The sequence below is a fragment of the Platalea leucorodia genome, assembly GCF_965183815.1.
Source record: "Platalea leucorodia genome assembly, chromosome: 4".
NCBI classification, from domain to species: Eukaryota; Metazoa; Chordata; class Aves; order Pelecaniformes; family Threskiornithidae; genus Platalea; species Platalea leucorodia.
The window spans coordinates 110414801-110435772 of NC_138826.1; the positions used below are offsets into that span (position 1 = coordinate 110414801).

A 20972-nucleotide genomic window follows, 5' to 3' on the forward strand; every position below is an offset into this window, starting at 1 on the left:
CCCTTAATTGTCTCAATTTACTGTGTATTAGTTCAGTTCTGAGGACAGTTGTGTACCCATGAAACAAATTCTGTTTAGAAGGAAACTAAATCAGAAACATTGCTCCAGAAATGCTGCAGTGTCCTTCAGGGACGACAGGTTCCTAACTTACTTGTGGACTATACCACTAAAAGGTCTTCCAGTTTGTGCCTATCACTCTTCCCTGAGCACTGAACCACCTGTGTAGTAGAGATGTTTGGCCCAGGGAACTAGCCGACATCTAAATCAGGGTGAGCCTCCTGAGCCTTATATGACGGAGATGTGAGGAGCCTTGGCACCACTCATTTTGATCTGCTGATTGCACTTCTAGTAGGGGACAAAATGTGTCAAAATGATTAGAAGTTCCCCTGGCTAAGACATTAATCCCAGGATTTAGGTGACAAAACTCTTGTGGTCTCCCTGCTAAAGAGTGTTATCAGACATGGCGAGTGACATTCAATTGCCCAAACCTAGGCATTTAGTGTTATTTTAGATGTAGAGCAGCTGTAGGGTATCCACCCTAGCTACCAGCTGCTGCTGGTATGTGGGCCTTTTCTGAGGCCCTGTGTCCTGTCTGCCTGTCCCAGACACACACCTTGGCTACCCAAAGGCCTCTCGATTGTTTCTAGGTGCTTTGTTTTCAGCAAATGAATAAAAATCGGGTTCAGCACCCAGGTGTGTGCTAAACAAAAGAAATCTGAAAAAGATCTAGAGCTTTGAACAATGAACTCCACCAATCAGACCAGATTAGAATTCCAATGGCTTCCATAGCTTGGGTCCAGACACGGAATTTTGGTGCCTGTCCAGAAAGTGGGACAGGGATAGGGAGTGATGGTGAGGACTTTTATTTTAAGTCTGCTTTACCCACAGGTGTTTATGCCTTTCCAAATAGCAAGCTACTTATTCATACATCTGAAACTAATTTTAGGAGGCAATACTATTAACACTCTCATTAGACTGTATCTCACTTTCTGTGAAGCAAGCATTAGTTATTCTCATATATCATACTCTCTGTACAGCTAAATAGATTACCAGAGAGAAGAACACAGGAAGGAGAAACTTTAAGATTTTTAGGATTAGCAAATTAAGTTTCAAAGGAAAAGAAGTCTAGCTGCATTATACTTTCATTACTCTGAGGTGTAAAGCAGTGGGTGAGGTGTTAACATCATTATTACCCAGTCAATTTGGAGATTCAGGTAAATGTTTTTTCACCTGGCTGTACAGGCCTATTTGCACGCATACCCATATGCTTTGTAGTCATAGTGTCTTCAGAGTGAAAGGAATTAATGTCTTCAGTTTTATTTTGTCGTTACTCAAGTTGCTTTTTATCTGAGAGTTTTCAGGCAGCCACATTGCCATTGATTCAGTTACATAGGAACAGTTTGTGTGTTTTAACCCAACTTCAAGCTGTGCTGCTGTCGATGCTGCTACGCATGTTTCTCTAATCAACCGCACACAACATTGCTTGTCTTCTGAAACAGTGCATTGTGAGTACGGGGTTTTATGCTGGTAAAAAAGGGAAGACGTAGGTTTTTATCTCCTCCTGCTCTTGTCCTTCTGTTAAGCATATAGTTCCATTTCTGTTTTTTACCAAGACAGTCCATAGCATACTTCTCTATTTCTCTCTCCCCGCTTCATATTCTATCCCACAGTGTTTCAAAAGTCTTCCTTCCAAAACCAGAACAATGTGTGATGTTGAGATTATCAACCATATGGTATAGTGAGTCAGTCAGTCACATGTTTTCTCAGTAGCCAGTAGTTGCTGGCTGTGAAAGACACACATAGCATTACATTAGCTTCTGTCCTAAGAATTCGAGTCACAGTCTCAAAATTTGCTAAAAAAAGCAAGAGGAATGAAATGTTGTACAAGTCCATTTTAGACTGAATATTTATTTCAACTCAATAGTTCTTCTCTGGTTTCTATTATAACTGCTGTCCCAGCCCTTCATAGGTTTATTTTACACCCATCCTGCTGTGACAGAGGAGGAAGTTTCTCACAGCTAAATCTAGTATGAATGTATTATTAGTCCAAGTCTCATTATTGCATTTCCTTTTCTAATCAAGGCAAAGAATCTGCCGTTAACAATGTAATCTCTTTTCCTGATGACTTGCTCTTATAGATACAACCATAAAAGCAGTTGGTTTGAATGGTTCCTTTGCACTCAGGCTCTTTTTCAAAACATTGATTACTCCTAGTCATCATTTCTTAGCCACAGTGATTTAGAATTGTGTCTTTCAGAGTCATGATTTTCACAAAACTATTTGCATTAAACTGTCTGGAGATAGTTTGGAGCTGGCTGATTTTTCAAAGCACTGCCCTGAAGTTTGATTCATAGTTCTGACTAAATGAGCTGGTTGACTAAAACCCTGTGCAATCTTTTGAAAATATATCACTTTCATCAAAGTCTACAATTTCTACAAATTGTATTTAGAATGACACATAGACTAGTCGGCTCTAAACATGTATCTGACAAAATGGTGTGCTCCAAATTAGTCAACCATTGCCACCTGGCAAGACAAACACATTACAAATGTTTATCAGGTTACTCCTCAGTCTTTGAATTTTCATTTCAGTATATTCAGAACTATCCCCAGGATGACTGGCATCCCTTTGAACAACTATGAAGTCAGGTACAGCAAAGTTCCTTAAATATATTTGTTTGCTAGAATTAAATATTTAACTTCAGTTATGAAAAGATCCTCTTTGTTCACCATTGCCCTCTTTTTTGGGTAGCAGTGGCTGATTTTATATTCTGTTCTTAGCTTTCCATTTTATTTTGATACCAGAAAATCAAAAAGAGAGGATGCGAATTCAAGTCAACATGCGTGCTGAGATGTCAAAAGGTATAGTGCAGAAATAGCTCTGCTTTGCAGATTTTATGCAAAGTATTGGCATGTAGTTGCGTTCTAGTATCACTGATTCAGACAACTTCATACCAGCTGTCATCATCTCTACTACAGTAGTCTGCTGAAAAACAATCAAAGTGAAAATTGCTCTATTCAGACAAACTGCTTCAATCCATCTTTGATCTGATCATTCAGAATATCAGTCTTTGAAAGAGAATTTCACCTGAATTTCTGAGCATTTACTTTAGGTTTATATTGTACTTTTAAAATACAGTACTAACCACAGAAAGGAACGTTGTTAATTAAATCACATGAATTAATTAAACCAGTTTCAAGGAGACAATTCACTGGCATTTAAAGACAAAAAACCCCTTCCTTCTTCTACCTTAAATCCACAAACACAACTTTAAAAGAACCTATAGCCAGGATCTTTGTCTTTGCAAAGGTAGATATTATGAAAATATGAATTTATGCATCTATGAACTTTCCAATTATACAATGAATCAATAACAAGACCAATGAGACTGTGTCCAAAGACTGCTAAGATTGAGAAAACCTATATTTTTTTTTTCATATACTCTTATCTTTTCTGAATTAATTTTGTTCTGATAAAGGTATTGTGTAGGATTGCTTTTTTCTGCTGAAACTGAAATGGTGGGATAGTTTGAATGAAAATATGAAACTATACATCTTGAGTATAAATCATGAATTTTTCAACATGGACTTTTAGGAAAGTCAAGTTGGTGATCTCATGCTACTTGACTTCAAAATGACAGTATTCACAAGAGAGAGTTTAATGCACCAGATTTTTTTTTTTTTAGTTTAGCCAAATGTCTTTGCCCTTCTGAACATTCTTCTTCCTCATAAAGTAACTCTGCTATCATGTAAATACTGGCTATGTCTTAGAACATCTCTTGCTCTTGTAAGAAGAGGGACCTCAAGATACATCTTTAACTGCAATTATTTGTAGTCTTGTAGAGGTACTGAAAAAAGCATGAGCTTGTGAATATCAGGTCAAAAGTAGATGTCTTCCAAGAAGACTGATGTGAATGTTTATGTTTCAGGGTACATTTGATAGCTGATAAGTTCCCAAGGACAAAAATTGATTAAAGTGTTGAAGAACCTTCCGAATGTCGAGAAGGGAGCAGGAGGCCTTTTTGGTAACTGGTGATTAGGCATTTCACTAGCTTCTGAGTGAGCTCAATCTACCTCTGATCACAGGCATGATTACCTACCTTTTTAGTCAGAAATGACACATCAGTGTCATTTTCTCAGAGATAAGAAAAAAAATTTGAAAATTATTTAAAATAATAATATAAATTAGTTTATGTTTCATCTGATCCAGTGTATATCAGCTAGAGTTTTAATCCTGGCAGCTATACAGAGTCAAAAACTTTTTTAAAGAATGTAGGTTCTTCACGTACACGTTCTGATTTCTGTGCTGTTATATTTTTTCAAGTTATTAACATTGGGAGGCTACAAATATGTCCAGTAAGTATAAGAGTTAGTATATATGCTGGAGGTTACTATTGAACATGATACATAGTTTGATAATAGTTTGGTATCTGAACTATAAAGAATTGTCTGCCTACCCAGAGTTACCATCTCATGGAGCTCTTCTTGAGAACTGGTCCATATGCATGGTTTTGCAAAAAAGCATGTGGGCGTGCTCCAGGCAAGGTCTGCACGTGCCTGGTAAAGAGCAATTTGAGCTTTGAGGGACTGGGAATATCAGCAAAGCATATCTTGCAGAAAGAGATATAGTCTTTTATTAGAACAACTGATGTAGTTGAAGAATGGACAGAAGAGAGAAGCTTCTGGATGTTACCAGCAGTTCTGCCTACAAGCACTGCAGGGAAAGACCTGTTCAAGCATTCTTACCAGAGCAGAGCAAGCGTTCCTTATACAGGCCCCTACACACCCTGTACCACTCAAGGCTATCAAGAAGATAACATCTTCCTGTATTGGTTTCTTAAAACAGAAGAAAGAACAGTGGTTCCTGGCCTTTTCAACTAATTGCAACAATTTATCAACGTAAGACCAAAGTTGTGCACTGCCAGAGAGCATTATCATTCCGTCAGACGGGAAACTTTTAATTTCATTGTTTCTTAAAAGGATGCAGTTGGATGAGAGGGGGGTCTCACAGCTCCTCAGGGACTCCCATTGAGGCTAATAATTAAAATAGGAATAAGGATCTAAAGAAACAAATATAAATTTATTTATATCTGTGTATACTTGTAGGTGAGAGTCACAGCTCTAACAGCTTGAAACAAATCGCATTTAGTATTTTTCACAGTAATAGGTAGTTTATGCAGAGAATATGGAGGTAGGTTGAAGCTTTGGAAGAAAGGAAGGATTCTGTAAACTTCCATGGTTCAGGACCAGTATGCAACATTCCCCTTCACAAGAAAACAAAGTATCTTCTGGATCCATTCCCATACCCTCCAGTATACCAGCAACTTTCTCTCAATTACCTTTTGGCTCAAGTGACTAAAGGGCCGCAATCATCCTTTTTGACAAGCCTTTAAAGCTGCTTTCTTCCAGATCATTTCCAATAGTAACTGTAATTTAAACTTTTATGATAAAAGCATAGAAGTGCTTTAAAATAGTTCAGGTATTTTTCTGGAGATGGTGATGTCATTCTTTCCATCAGCAGCAAGAATATTCCATTCATGCTTCAGTCTTTGTTTGTTCATAAGTAGAAAAGGAATTAGAACATTAGTCAGTATTTTGATATTTAAAATGAATTATTTTCCTCTGTTCTATTACCTTTGTTGGTTAGTTTCCATTTTCAAAAAGTATTTCAATTGCCAAATTTGGCCTTTGTGTGTATTTACACTGTTCTAATGGGACTTGCCTGTATGTACTTGAGAACAGAGTTTGATTCATGTCTAAATACTTCAATTTGCCTGCAATGCACTGAGATAAAAATTTTTTATAATTCCTAAGAAGCTGTTTAAAAACTTTCTTGGGGCATTTTCTCTGTGGAAGAAAATTAATATTTCGTAATTATCAATGGGCAGCAAAAAATATGCAAAGCAAAAACTTCTTATCGATTTTCATTCCAGTTTTAAATTCCTGAGCAATGAGATTAAAGTTTCCATTCCATACCAGATGTCATTTGGACAAGACCACAGCTGGCTCCCACCTACATGTTCGAGGGACAGTATTAGGAACATCTTCACTGATCTGGAACCTCCTTCTCTTCCCTCAGGGGGACTGAGCACCATTGCAGGTGTTCCTTGGGACACGGAGGAGTCCTTGAGCCTGAAGCCAGGGCATAGCAGCTGAAGAGCTCCATCACATGTCTTTGACAAGCTGTGTTTTCCAGAGTTCTTGGTAAAAATCTGTGGTTCCCTCTTACTTGCAACACAGAACTGAGTGGCAAAAATATGGTGGAATATGATTCTTCTTTGATTTCCAGTGCACTTATGTGGGTATTACCGAGCTTTCACTTTGGTTAAGATATTTTACATTTTTTCACTTTAGACCTTTTGCTCTCTCAGATGAGGGTGGATACACAGTACTTTCTATTTCTGTCAGGGTACTACAAGGGCATGCTTGATCTTCACTGTGGAAAAAATTAGTTACAGGGTCCTAATGAAGAAGTACACCTCGAAAAGATTTGGAAGAGAGACAGCTCAAGTTTGTAATGGTTTAAATCAGTATTTTGGTAGTGCAGGTCATGCTGAAGAATACCTGTCTGCTTCTGCTCCAGTTGATTAAAAAGAGGTACCTGCTTAGAAGTGTTCCTTAACTGATTGCCTACATTATCGTGTAACGATCCCATTCAGTACAGCTAGGAGTTGTTGCTAGGAGTAAGTATATTTTATAGAGATCATAGACTCATAGTATGGTTTGGGTTGGAAGGGACCTTTAAAGATCATCTAGTCCAATGCCCCTGCCGTGGGCAGGGACACCTTCAAGTAGATCAGGTTGCTTCAGAGCCCCGTCCAACCTGACCTTGAACACGTCCAGGGATGGGGCATCCACAACTCTGAGCAACCTGTACCAGTGTCTCACCACCCTCATCATAAAAAATTTCTGCCTTATGTCCAGTCTAAACCTACCCTCTTAATGTTTAAAACCATTGCCCATTGTCCTGTCACTACAGGCCCTAGTAAAATATCTCTTTCCACCTTTCATATAAGACCCCTTTAAGTATGGAAAGGATTCTGTAAGGTCTCCCTGGATTCTTCTCTTCTCCAGGCTGAAGAACCCCAACTCTCTCAGCCTTTCTTCACAGGAGAGGTGTTCCACCCCTCTGATCATCTTTGTGGCCCTCCTCTGGACCCGCTCTAACAGGTACTGGACAGGTACTGGACACAGTACTGCAGGTGGGGTCTCACCAGAGCAGAGTAGAGGGGCAGAATCACCCCCCTTGACCTGCTGGCCACACTTCTTTTGATGCAGCTCAGGATACGATTGGCTTTCTGGGCTGCAAACACACATTGCCGGCTCATGCCCAATTGTCCATCTAGCAGTATTCCTAAGTCCTTCTCAGCAGGGCTGCTCTCAATTCATTCATCCCCCAGCCTGCACTGATATTGGAGATTGCCCTGACCCAGGTGCAGGACTTTGCACTTGGCCTTGTTGAACCTTATGAGGTTTGCCTGGGCCCACTCCCCAAGCCTATCAAGCTCCCTCCAGATGGCATCCCTTCCCTCAAGCGTGTCAGCCGCACCACTTGACTTGGTGTCATTCAAATTCAATGACCTATTATAAAATCAGACACTGGGGAGAGAAAGTTGGCTTTAAAAGGTATGCTGTTTGCTAGATAGATAATAAATGGGTGATAGAGATAAACCTTGTAAGCTGCGTTACCTTCCTGCATGCTTCCCATTTGACATGGTGAATTGTACTTGTTACGCAACGTATTATTGTTCCCAAGATAACTACAATTGCAAGCCTTCTTGTGGCCTCTGTGGACCTGTGAACAAAATGAGGCGCTTTTACAACCATGCCATTTCTCAGGGTGGAGCCCTGTGATCAGCCATCTTTAGCTCCAAGATTTTAGACTATAAATCCTGCAGTTTACTGGCATCGCTGCATCTGCTGTTCTGTCCCCTCAGTGGTAATTAAAGGCTTATGTAATAAGCAGTAAAACAATAATTGACATGTGTGTGTTTTAGCCTACCAAGTCAGCCATCCTTTAGAAATTCTTTCTCTGTTAGACTCAGGGAAGAAAATCACAAAGTACTAAAACTGATGGAAAAAAATATTGTGTTGGCTCAAATTTGACCTTTACTTTCTAGGGACAGAAGCACGTGTTGGTGTTCAAGGGACTACTGGAGAATGCCAGAGCAGCCCAAACACAGCACTTGTATGAATTAGAATCATAGAATCATTAAGGTTGGAAAAGACCCTTAAGATCATCGAGTCCAACCGTTAACCTATCACTGCCAAGTCCACCACTAAACCGTGTCCTCGAGCACCACGTTTACCCTTCTTTTAAATACCTCCAGGGATGGAGACTCAACGACTTTCCTCGCAGCCTGTTCCAGTGCCTGACTACCGTTTCGGTGAAGAAGTTTTTCCTAATATCCAACCTAAACTTCCCCTGGCACAGCTCGAGGCTGTTTCCTCTCGTCCTATCACTTGTTACTAGGGAGAAGGGACCGACCAACCGAATTCCTGCAAGACATTCCTGTAGTAGCATGGAGGATCCCAAATCATGGACGAAAACGTTGTTATACTAAAATGATGTGCAAGTAAGAAATAAGTGGCTTCTCCTTATCTAAACAAATAAGAAATGTGGATGGGGAATGCCATTCATGCTAGTGGTGCTAGTACACCTTTGTAGGCTTCTAATAGACCAGAGAATATTTTATCAATTCTGTGTTTTACAGCTGAAGGCTTTAGCCTTAGCTAGGCCAAAAACAGTTGTCAAATTAATAAGAATAAAAGGAAGTAGTCATAGGCAAGAGCGGTAAAAAGAATGAACTTTTTACTTCTTCAGCTAGCATGGATCACAGGGTAAGAATATTGATTCAGGTGACTGTAGACTATAAAAGATTAGATCTAATTTCCCTAGTGGAGAAATGATAAATAATATTTTTACGAATACAGTTTTATATTAGTGATCCATTAGCTCCTGGAGCGTGTGTGAGGGTGTCAGCACCGAGAGCGTCTCTGTTGCGTTGTGAGCATCAGCATTAGGCTGTGGTTTCCACACAGCTGTTCTGGTTTGCAGAGGTGGTTACAAATAATGGAAATGAAATGTGCTAGATATGGTACAACCCAAAACAAAAAGGACATTTGTGGCCCAGGGATTTTACGATCAAAGTGTAGGAGGGATGATAACAGATGATGTAGCTGGCAAAATGAAAAGAACCAGTGAGACGCTAATGCCTGCTCAGCAGTGGATTTGGCAGACTAATGTGTACAACAGACTTTTGCAACAAACAAACTTTACTTTAAGCCTCAATATAAAGAGCTTTACAGGTGTTTGTGGAGCAAAGGACTTGAAAATGTAAAGGGCAATACAACTGACAGAAACAAACTATTCCCTGAAATTGTGAAAGCGTGGCATACCTAGGTATTTTCAACAGTAAAGTTGGCAACATCATGTCTTTCAAGGCCAGAGGAAAGGATGGTGCAATAATCAAGGTAGAAGGTGACGAGTATTTGTGGCACAGGAAGGCTGTCATCTTGAACACATAACTGGGATGACAGTGCCTAGCTCGTTTGTTTTCAGAAAATGAACTGTGGGTACATTACAAGGTTCAGAGCAGACCTCAAGTGCAGTAGCTTTTTAGCCCCGCGCTGGCTCTGAGCAAAGCCAGCTGGAGCGTCTGTAGCACCCTTGTGAAGCAGAGGACTGGCCCGCGGCTGGACCCCGCTGGGAACAGACCAGCGGCCTTTTCCTCTAGCCTCTGCAGGAAATACTCAGCACCGGTAGGTTTGGAGTAAGGTCAGAGGCGGAGCAACCGCCGCTCGCTCTGCCCGTATTTTGGGCAGGATGCTGATGGTTGTAGTGCTCCGGCTCGGGGACTCCGGCACCTCCCCCGCGCCGGCCGTCCCCGGGCTCAGCCTGGGGGAGCCCCCGCCGCGGCGCGGAGCGCGTGGCTCCGGCCAGCGGGGAGAGGAGACAAGGCGGCCCGGGGGGGCGGCGGGCCCTCCGCCTCCTCCGCGCCCCGGAGCGCCGGGCAGCCCGCCCGCGGGGGCCGGCAAGCGCAGCCGCCGCCCGCCCTCGCCGCTCCGGCCGCGCCCCGCCCCTGGGAGCCGGGCGCCGGGCCGGGGAGCCGCGGCCCGCGCAGGCCCCGCCCCGGCGGCGCTGGCGTAGGCGCTGACGCCGCGCCGCGCCCCGCCCCTCCCGGGGGCCAGGCCGGCTAGCGGCGGGCGAGGGGCGCCGTTAGCTGCCGGGCTCGCCCCGCGGCGGCTGCCCGCTCCCCTGGGCCATGCGGTAGCCGGCTGCGGCGCGCTCCGGGCTGTCGGCGGCCATGGAGCAGCTGCTGGGCGGCCGGCGGCCCCGGCTGGTTTCCTCGCTGGGGCTGGGGCAGCGCTCCTGGGAGGTCACCTTAGACGAGGAGCGGGGGCTGCTGGCCTGGCGCGACCCCCGCCCGCCGCGCCGCGGCGGCGGTGAGTGCAGCGGCGGGGCGGGCCGGGCTGTGGCGGGCGGCCGTTAGCGCGGCTGCCGCGGCCTCGCGGCGGGCCGGGCCCGCCTCTCCTCGGCGGCGGGGGAAGGGCGCTCGCAGCGACCCTGGCGGCGTGGGGCAGGGCGGCTTCGGGCGCGGGGGCCGGCGGGGACGGCCTGCGGCCGGCCCTGCCCCCGCCGGGGCGCTGCTGGAGCCGGCTCTCGCGGCGGCGGCGTGCGGCTGTCGGCTCGGAGCGCGTTCAGCGTTCGAGCGCTCCGTCGGCGCTGAGCGTTTCCTGTGCTCGGGCGCCTTTTCCCCCTACGAAGGGCGGCCGGCAGCCGGCGTCGCCCGCTGCCCCGCAGCAGCCGTCGCCTTTGGGGTTCAGAGTCCGAGGGCGGAAGGCGGAGGGCGGCTTAACCCCAGGCGGGCCGGGGCCGGCGGTGCGGCAGCGCGGCGGCCCCGCCGGGGTACCAGGGAGCGGGGGTGAAGCCGCGGACGCAGCGGCGGCAGGCCGGCGGCTGTGCCGAGCCTGCCAGCCGGCCGGCGCGCCTCGGAACAGAGCTGAAAGCCACTCGCGAGGAGCCGCAGACGCTGCGTGCGAGGGCAGCGAGGTCCGTGTTTGACGGAGAAAAGAAGGCAATTGAGGCATCTGTTCTGGGAGCGTGCCTCTGGCAGCAGAGGCAAGAAACTTGTCCCTGCAGTTGCATGAGGAAAGCACAGATTTGTTTAGCTGAACCCCGTTGTTTCTTGGTGCTGTGAGTGGGTAGCAGCATGTAGTTCGTAATGTTGTATTGAAATTAATCGTAGCAGGACATAATAGACTTACAGAACTTTAAATGTAACTTTTTTATTTTCAGTTACATGACTTAGTTGTGGTTAAAAAACACTTTCATACTAAGGCAGTGTTTGAGGCAATTATTTCTTTTTTCAAATGAGTTGCTTTTAAAGCTCTTTGCTTTCTAAAAAGCTGCATGGAAATTTCCAAAGCAAGTTTAACTTTTGCGAGTTAGTGTTTTGGAAATATTTAATGTAGGCTAATAGTTTGTAATGGGGTAATAAAGCTGTTGTAGTTCCCCTTTTGTGCAATTAGAATAGTGCTGAGTTACAAAACTGCAAGCGCGAGAGGTTACTGCTGAAAGTACCTGGCAAAATTTCAGGATAACTTCTAAAATATCTGTGCATACAGTATATCAAGCTTTTTACTACACTTTAGGTGGTATTTTATCAGAAGCTTTGACCTTGGGGTTTTTATATAGTAATTATTCCCATTATTAATATAGCTCTATTAGCATGGTATATGAACATCTGAAAATGTGTAATGTCCTTCTTTTCACAGCAGCTGCTGTAGAGTGGAAAACTGCTGTCATCCTCATTTTAGAGGTTGGAGGAACTGAGGCAGAGAGAAACTAATAATAGGAAGGTTGACTACAAGTTTATCTGAGAAAGGTTTGAATATAGATGTCTCCAGTCGCAGGCAAGTTCGCAAACTTAAATAGTTAAATAGTTCTTCCCTTCTTACCATGTACCTTTCTTAAATATTTTCCTGATTTTACCATGATATCTTATTGGCCTGAGGCTCTTTGAAAAAAGGTGAGGGAAAAGGGAGGAGGAGGAGGACTCAAAAAGAATTGTAAGAATTTGATATTGTAGTTTACATAACGGAGAATTGGTCAAGTTTTAAGTACATCTTTTCTTATTCTTCATAACATGAAAACAGAGGTTGTTATCCTTTCCCTGCTATTGTGTGAATACAATTTGCCATAATCTGGTTTTTATTAGCAGTACTGCTGAAAAAAGTATTTGAAAATTTCTGAACTTACTTCAGATGTGCAGCTAAATGAACTTAAGACTTTGAAAACAGTTTAGTTCTTTAATTCTGCCAAGCTTAATATATTGGTGTGAAAAATAAGCTGTTTACTTTTCAAAATGAAATAAAATTAGTCTACAGATCTTAAATTTAAAGTTTCAAAGCCTTTTGGGACAGTTGCTCTGCCTAGGTAAAGTAGCCCCCTGCTCTGGAGAGAATTCTGTTGAATTGTGTAAAATCCTTCTAAAAATGCCTTTGCAGAGTTACCAGTTGTGACTGATGTGTAGGCTAGAGCAAGTTCAATGGGAGCCTCATTCTACTGTGTGACGACTTCCTTTAGACCATGCAAGAGTGCCACAAAACCACGCTAGCTCTTTTATTGGCACTCTAAAGTTTACCACTGCTTACAGTTGTAAGATTTTACAACTTTTTAAGTTGTAAGTTTTCTTGACTTACTCCTGGTGGGCTAGACCGAGTATGAACCTGTCCTGAAGCCTGTTCCAAAGTGGATGTCAGGATGCTGGCAATGGTGGAAGGAGAGTGGGACATAGTAAACTAGACTCCTTTTGAGGCAGTTTCTGAAGTAGTACCCAGTTGGAGATTCCTTAGGAGGCAAGACTGTTTGCTGAGTGTGGCTGCTGTCCTGTAACATAGCTATCTACAAGATTTTGGAAAATATGATATGAAATCAAAAGAGAAAAGGGAAGGTGGGAGAAGAAAAAGAAATGCCTAAGTGTTCTGGAGGCACAGGTATAATTTATGTAGAGAGCAATACAATAGATGACATACCTCCTTTTCTTAACATCCTGATTAATTCATGTGTTTCCTGCATTTGTGCTTTAATACCATCACAGTTTTATGTTATTGCTGCCCTATTGTCTTTAAGCTCCTTTAAGACCTGGGATGGCTCATCATGTTTGCTACAATTATTTTGGAAATATGAGCAGCATACATGACAGTATATAAATAAACTTCATAATATGGAAGATGGTTAGTTAGAAGCATATAATTTCAGAGGAGTTGCTTGACCAAGATTGCTATCTTTCTACCATTTAGCCTTTGACTGTGTGAGTATTGTGCATTATGCCTAAATTCAGACTTAATTATGCAGTATAAAGTGCTATATGTTCTTGTTTAATAGGTCATCATTACAGTGACACAGTTGTCTTTAAACTGAAAAAACTCAATGAGGGCTGCTTATTTTCTGAGTATTTATTACTGTCTTGGATTTAGCTACATAACTAAAAATGGTTTGGTATATATTTTGTCAAGGTTTTCAGACTTTGACAGGTAAGGAACTAGAGCTATCGTTAGGTATATTGTAGAAGTGTTGAAATATCTACCTCTTCTTATTGCATCCAAATTCATGAACATATAGGAAACAACAGAGACTTTCTCCTATTGTCCAGGAAAATATAGCTTTACAGAATATGGGGAGATTCTTGTGTTTTCTCATCTTTGTACGTTATTAAAATATATATACATATTTTTTAAAACACATTCTGTCAAAAAAGGTTCAACAAGGCTCAGTGCCGGGTCCTGCACTTGGGTCATAACAACCCCATGCAACACTACAGGCTTGGGGAGGAGTGGCTGGAGAGCTGCCTGGCAGAAAAGGACCTGGGGGTGCTTGTTGACAGCTGGCTGAACGTGAGCCAGCGCTGTGCCCAGGTGACCAAGAAGGCCAATGGCATCCTGGCTTGTGTCAGGAATAGTGTGGCCAGCAGGACCAGGGAGGTGATAGTGCCCCTGTACTGGGCACTGGTGAGGCTGCACCTTGAGTACTGTGTTCAGTTTTGGGCCCCTCACTACAAGAAGGACATCGAGGTGCTGGAGCGTGTCCAGAGAAGGGCAACGAAGCTGGTGAAGGGTCTGGAGCACAAGTCTTATGAGGAGAGGCTGAGGGAGCTGGGGTTGTTTAGCCTGGAGAACAGGAAACTGAGGGGTGACCTTCTTGCTCTCTACAACTACCTGAAAGGAGGTTGTAGCGAGGTGGGGGTCGGTCTCTTCTCCCAAGTAGCAGGCAACAGGACGAGAGGAAATGGGCTCAAGTTGTGCCAGGGAAGGTTTAGATTAGATATTAGGAAAAATTTCTTCATGGAGAGAGTGGTTAGGCATTGGAACAGACTGCCCAGGGAAGTGGTGCAATCACAGTCCCTGGAAGTGTTCAAAAAACGTGGATGTGGTGCTAGGTTTGGAGGTGAACCTGGCAGTTAGGTTAACAGGTTGGACTTAATGATCTCAGAGGTGTTTTCCAACCTTAATGGTTCTAGGATTCTATGATTCTATGAAAATGCATTTTGTGAATAAAGAAATATTAATTCAGGAGAATTATTTTTAATGCTACCATTGAGAAGATACGAACAATAACAAAAACATAAAATGTTTGTTCAAGCCATGGTATGGTTTTAAAACCTTAAATCCTAAGTACTGTTTACGTTCCTTCCTAGTGTTAGACCTTGTTTAACAGCATCATATTTTCAGGTTCTGTCTTCAGTGTAATGAGGTTCCCATTTCCCATTCTTTCGTTGGTTAGACTTGTTTGAACTTAGAGAGAAAAGTTTTATCTGAAATTTTTCATGTCTTTCTCTGTTACTTTTAGCTATGCACCTTTTTTTGCTTAGGCATGCCTTCATCTTCAAATATTCTGAAGAACATTATTTTTCAACCTTATAACACTTCACCATGAGATTTAGTTGATCTGCAAAGCTGGGCAGATGAATTGTTTTATTATTTCCTGATGTTGATGGCACAGTCAGGTTTTTCTCAAGTAACACATAATAAAACTTTGTGTACCAGATTTCATAGCAGATTATATGTTATACATATGTACTTACAGGTATTTTAGAAATATTGGCTAAGATTGTATCATGTACTAGTACTAAGGGATTACAAACACAGAATGAGATTTTCTTGATGTTTTTCTGGTTTTTTTAATTGTAAAGTACAAGTATGAAGGGGGTGATCAAGCTGGACACTGGACTGTATTTCTTCACTTGTTGTGTGCACTTTCTTTTAGCCCTTCTATTTCTTCCTTCAGAATTCTCCCTTGGTGTGTCTTTCCCAGCTCTCCCCCAAAACAACCACTGGAGGAAGCCTCAGTACTAGTGTTTACAAGACTGATGCCATTCTGATGGTGTGGATTCTAAAGAATGCTCAGTTTGGTAAACACAGTACCGAGAGAGCAGAGGTGGGTCTGCTTGGAAACAAAGTCTGTCCAGCACCTGGAGTGTGTTGGCACATCCTTAGTCAAGGTCATTTTTCATCAGTCATTCCCAATTGGCACTAAGCGCGTGTAGAAATCTGAACCCTGCTTTTCTCTAGGCAGTTCTACTGACTACATTGAACCGGTAGGATGTGTGGAATAATAGCTCTAGAAGGCATTTTTCTTTGGAATATGTCATCTTCTGGAAGATACATTATTCAAATATGGATACACACTACATTAAACTATACGTGTTTTTCAGCATACACCTTTTTGGTGTTCCGCCCCCCTTACAGTGAAGAAGTGCATCTTATTTCTTGCTTTACCATTGAAATATTCATAGTTGAGTTGAAAAGATTTAATCTGGAAATGAAAAAAAAAAATCAATGGGAAAACATTCATGATTTAAATATGCAAATTGATCCAAGTTCAAATTGCTGTGATTTGATTCAAATTCAGATATGTGATGTGAAGTAGCAACTGTGTGTGATCATATTAGGAATTGATCTATTGTGTATTGGTTTACGAAGTACTTGAAGATTTACTTAAGGAAATTGGCTTTTTTTTTTTATGCTTGGCTGTATAGTGTGAGATCATGGCCTTCAGATGCTTCTGTGACTCTTCCACAGTTTTGAATTAAATCATTTAGTAGTCATGCCTTTTTTCTTCCCCCTCCCTCAGGACATGAATTCTCTGTAGTTCTGCTCTGTATCCCTATCCACCATTTTCTCTTATTCTGGTCTTTATTAGATGTAGCTTTCTGTAGTGCACGATGAGTATAATGCAATGTACCTTCTGATAGAAAACATTCTTGTTTTCTTGCTTTTAGGTGAAGGCAAAGCTTAAACTTAGGACAAGATAATTTACTGTTCATGTGGTCTGTAACACTAAATTAGTTTCCAAAGTGACTGAAAAAATACTTTTTCTTTAAATCGGCACTCCAGCTTTTTAGTTCTTAATATTTTTAAGTCACAAGAGTATACTAATAATTTAAATTAATTCTGAATGCCACTGCATCCATGGGCCTGAGCTGAATTTTAAGAATAAACCAAATGCTGTGATCAGTGATGTTTTTATGCTTTTGCACATGTCTGTGTTGCTTTGAGCGAACACATTTCTGAGGGAGGAATTTGGCCTGTAGGATATGTAGCTGGCAGTGATGAATGAACAAATCTTGACTGGGGTTCTGAGTAAGTTTGCTTATAAACTCGGGAAGTGTTCTGTGGGAGTGGCAGACAGCAATGACACACCACAAAGCCTTTCTTAACACAGAAGAACACACTTCACAACTGCTGGCTACATTTTTCACAAAGAAAGCCCACTGTTAGTGTGCTTACCTTGGTGGGTTTTTTTTTCCCTCCCCCCTTGCTTAGTGTGGGGAAAAGCAGTATACATCTAACACAATATTTTGCTGATTTGTTAGTTTGCACTTCAGGAGGCCTGTCTCTTAAGACTATAAGAGCACCGTGACCCAGAATGAGTGATGAGTGTGCTGGGAAGACTGTCACCTGTCCATTGTGTGTTTTGTTTGGTTTTCTCGTTTTTGTTGTTGGTTTTTTTGTTGGGTGTTTTGTTGTTTTTTTTTTTTTTTTTGCCATGCCCCTTCATCTGGCTGCTCTGGGTGGACAACTCATTGTCTTTAGTGTGTCATGTATGCTAGACGTTGAACAAGGTGAGACATGAAAACATAAATGTGTGAAGATCTTTGAGATTAAGCTTAAGAAAATTGATATGTACTTCAGTATTTCTGAATGCGAAATTCAGTCTCTTGAATCTAGATGTGTATGTTGAAAAAGTCACAGTAATTTGCCTGGAATTTTGTCTAGGAACTGTTGTGTGCTGCTTGGTTGAGTATATTGTACTGAGCCAAGTGAAAGTGTTTGGTATGGTCTGACCCCATAGTTCAACTTTTTTCATTAACATTGACCTAGTAGTGCTGGTGTAGGTACCTTTTTTTTTTTGTTAATGTAGCAGTAAGATTTTCCATGTTTTGAGAGAAACTCATAAAGGTGAAGGCCTTTGTGCTAAACCAGTGAAAGAAATGGTTCATGTTACTTGATCATGGGGTAAATGCTACAAAAGTAGATGTGGGAAAGGAGTATAACTAGTACATATGTGAACCTTGTTGACCTCTCAGAAGAGGGCAGGGTAGTCCTTCTACTTGTTTTAGTGAGGTGGGTTTTGGTGATTAAATGTCAGATGAGGGCATTGTGTTTATAGGAGCAGGATTGTTCTGCTTGTATTGAAGGTCTCTATTTGATTTCTTTGCAATAGAAACTCCTTCCAGGGAAAAGGGGGGAGGGTGGGACTAAGTAGTTGATTTGCTTTCTGATTAAACAATATATTGTATAATACTAAGTCGAATAGTGATAGTGTCATATTTGGACTGATAGAAATTCTTGAGCTCTATTCAAACACAAATGCCACTGCACTCAGATTTGTTTTTATAAGCTGTAGGGAATGTTCTGAATAACATGTTTATATTTAAGACATTTTTGCATCTTTCTGGCCCTCTGCAATTACTGTATTAGGTAGTGTGTGGTTTTGACTGCCTTAAGATTGGAGTATGCTATCAGGGCAGTGGAGTGGTTTCTTGCTTGTACAGTGCCAAGTAGTACTGAGGGCCACAGTCAGCATAGCTGATATTCATAGAACAGAAACTTGTCAGACTTACCGAACCCAAAGATTTACAGAGGGAAGGTGGGATCACTCTGTTCTTTTCTTTTGGGTTTCTTTGGCTGGTTTTGTTGTTTGGTTGGTGTGGTTTTTTGTTTTTTGGTTTTGTTTGTTTGTTTGTTTCAGGAATCTGTTGTTTTCAGATATGTAACTCTTGTGGCTTAAGAAAAAAAATGCACATATATAACTAAAACATTTACTCTTTGCTTTTTTGCCGCATCTATGAAGAGATTTGCTGGAAAAGCAGAACTTCCAGTCATGCGACTGTCAGAGCACATCTGAAGAATTAGGAGAGCTTAGCACAAGTGGTTACAAAGTCTAGGGTTGTTAATACAAGCTGTGTAATATGTGCTGAAATATATATATACTCCAAAGAAATGCTTTCAGTGTTACAGATTTGGAACTGCTTTTTAATCTTATTTGCTGTCTGTACAGTTGGACAGCTTTATTATGCCTAATAAAACAGTGACTTCTGTTGCTTCTCCTAGTGTACTGGCTAATAAGTATCCAGTATGTATAACTATTTCCCAAAATGTTCATTAGGCTTTGTCATTTAAATTTTGATCTAGATGAAGTTTGACAGTTTTCTAGCATATCTGTGAGCAACAACAAAATGAGTTACCACTTAAGTGCAATCTTTATAAATGCAACAAGCTTTCTTTCATATTCTGACATATGGATAGGTGGCGTAGCCAGTAGAAAAATGAGAACTAAGAGCAGTTCTGGGGAAGAAAGTTTAAAGAACGTTTTCCCTTCCCTTAATTTATTTTTCCATCTCTGTTCTGTATTTTTACCTTGTATAAATGGATAGGTGGATAATCATATTGAGATCACATAGCATAGCTTTTCTCTGAATGTTAGGAAGACCAATTAACTGTTACTATCCAATATTAAATACTTGATATAGTCTTACATGTGTATATGTGCAATATCTATATCTGTATACAAGTGTTTTTAGTAAGTTCATCTCTGCTGTTGGATCTTTAAAAAGACATTCTGTGACTGCTGCATTTCCCCATCATGCCTTAAATATAGTAAATGAAATTATTATAAGCCGAAATTTGTTTTGTAAGTAGTTAAAATGTTCAAACGCAGCCAGATTCATAAAAGACCTCAGTGTAAAATTTGGAAGCTACATTTCTTTGGAGTCAAGCTAAAAACCTCTGGGGAGATAAAATCCCTAAAGGAATATAAATCAAGTCAAATACTAAAACACCTGTAAAGGAAAAAAAACCCTTGTGTGTGTAGTCCACAACATGTCAGTAGACATGACAATAGGTAACAACTCTGTTGACTAAAACAAATAAATAGGACAGGGAAAAACAATAAAATTGAGCTAGTGGCAAATGAGTTGTCACCGCTGTGAAGAGCTCAGGAAAATTTTTTGCTTATTTTACATTCCTTACCACCACCACGGTACTTCTGCAAAATAGTGAGGAAGATAAAATGTAGGATAAAACCCAGTAACAACGGTATTAGTGTTTGTATTTTGTGTTTAATATCTCTTTATATCTCTCTATATATCTATCTCTATATGAGAGAAACAAGCATATTATACTTGTTATTATATGAGAGATTATATTACTGTAATATGATCTCATGTAATAAAGTGTTTTGTGTGTGTATATATACACAGAGTGCTTGCGTGTACGTAAGTACGAAGCATGAATTTTCAGTTCCGCTTTTTTTTTTTTTGAGATAAGGTAAAAGAGAAATTTTGAAACCTGTAATGAAAATGAGAATATCCTCAATTTCACAGGAGTTAGAAGACTGAGAAGGTGTTAAGGGACTATAAAAGAAAAAAGAGTGAGGGTGGAGGAAATTCTTTCATAGCGAAAGAGCAAGAGGCCTTTAATTCTGAAAAACAATATTTTTAAAGTTGACACAAGGGAAATATATTTAACAGTACATAAACATAACGTCTAGAATTTGCTTCTTAGGCGATCCTGAAGTTTAAAAGCTTAGTGGGATTTAAAGTCTTAAGCATTCATATGAATGCCCTTCTTTCATAAGCCAACTACTTACTTGAGAATAACAAATAGCGTCTGTAGTCTCTGCACTAGATTTAGTTGCACATTCTTTGAAATAACTTGTGCTATTCACTGTCAAATATCTGGACTAGGCGTCATTGAAGGGGCAATTTCATTACTCTGAAATCAGTGTTGCTGGATTTTGGCTTCATGCAAAAAAGTTTTTATACTTAGAATACCTAATTTTCTGAGAAGTCATAGAAATTTAAAATTATTTGGGGTAGTTCATAGGTGCTTGTGGTTTACATGCTTTGACTAAAGGCAAAAGGAAATTGAAAATATTCAGCAAATTTCTACATATGGTCTTGGTTGTGCTTATTGAGCAGCTACTCTAATTGTATGTCTATATCATACTGTGTGTAGAAATAATCATTCTGGTGCTATTTGAAGATGTTAATGTGTAAGATGTTGTGTTCATACAGAAAACTATTTTGTACCGACCTCTGAGATCATTGCTGTAGAAGAAACTGAACCTAACAAGAAACAGCGTAATGTTGGCAAATGGCAAAAAATGGCAAAGCCACATGCTTTTACAGGTAAGGCAAATGCAGTCTCAGGATGCTTGTGCAAATTACTTTGTTGGAGGTACTTTAGGGCAGACTCAAAATGAATCTTCAGAATTTTTTTTAACAGAAATGATACATTTAAAAAAGCCAAAACAAACACACACCCTCAAAAAAAACCAAACAAAAAACCCACAAAAGCAAACAAACAAATAAAACCTCCACCAAAAATCTGCCAGTTTACATTTAAAGATCCTTGTTTTGGAAAATAAAACCCTTCCTTTAAGAACACATGCGGTGTTTGGTTAT

At 41.1% G+C, this 20972-nt stretch overlaps 1 protein-coding gene across 1 annotated transcript in view; it reads left to right on the forward strand.

Moving 5' to 3' along the window:
• Window positions 1-10307: 10307 nt before the first annotated feature.
• CERK (ceramide kinase) overlaps window positions 10308-20972 on the forward strand; it is a gene marked incomplete at its 5' end in the record, with an annotated part of 43891 nt that continues 33226 nt past the window's right edge. The window contains 2 exons of the mRNA XM_082308073.1: window positions 10308-10446; window positions 20583-20696. Coding sequence (XP_082164199.1) covers window positions 10308-10446; window positions 20583-20696 — 253 coding nt within the window. The remainder of the gene's footprint in view (window positions 10447-20582; window positions 20697-20972) is intronic.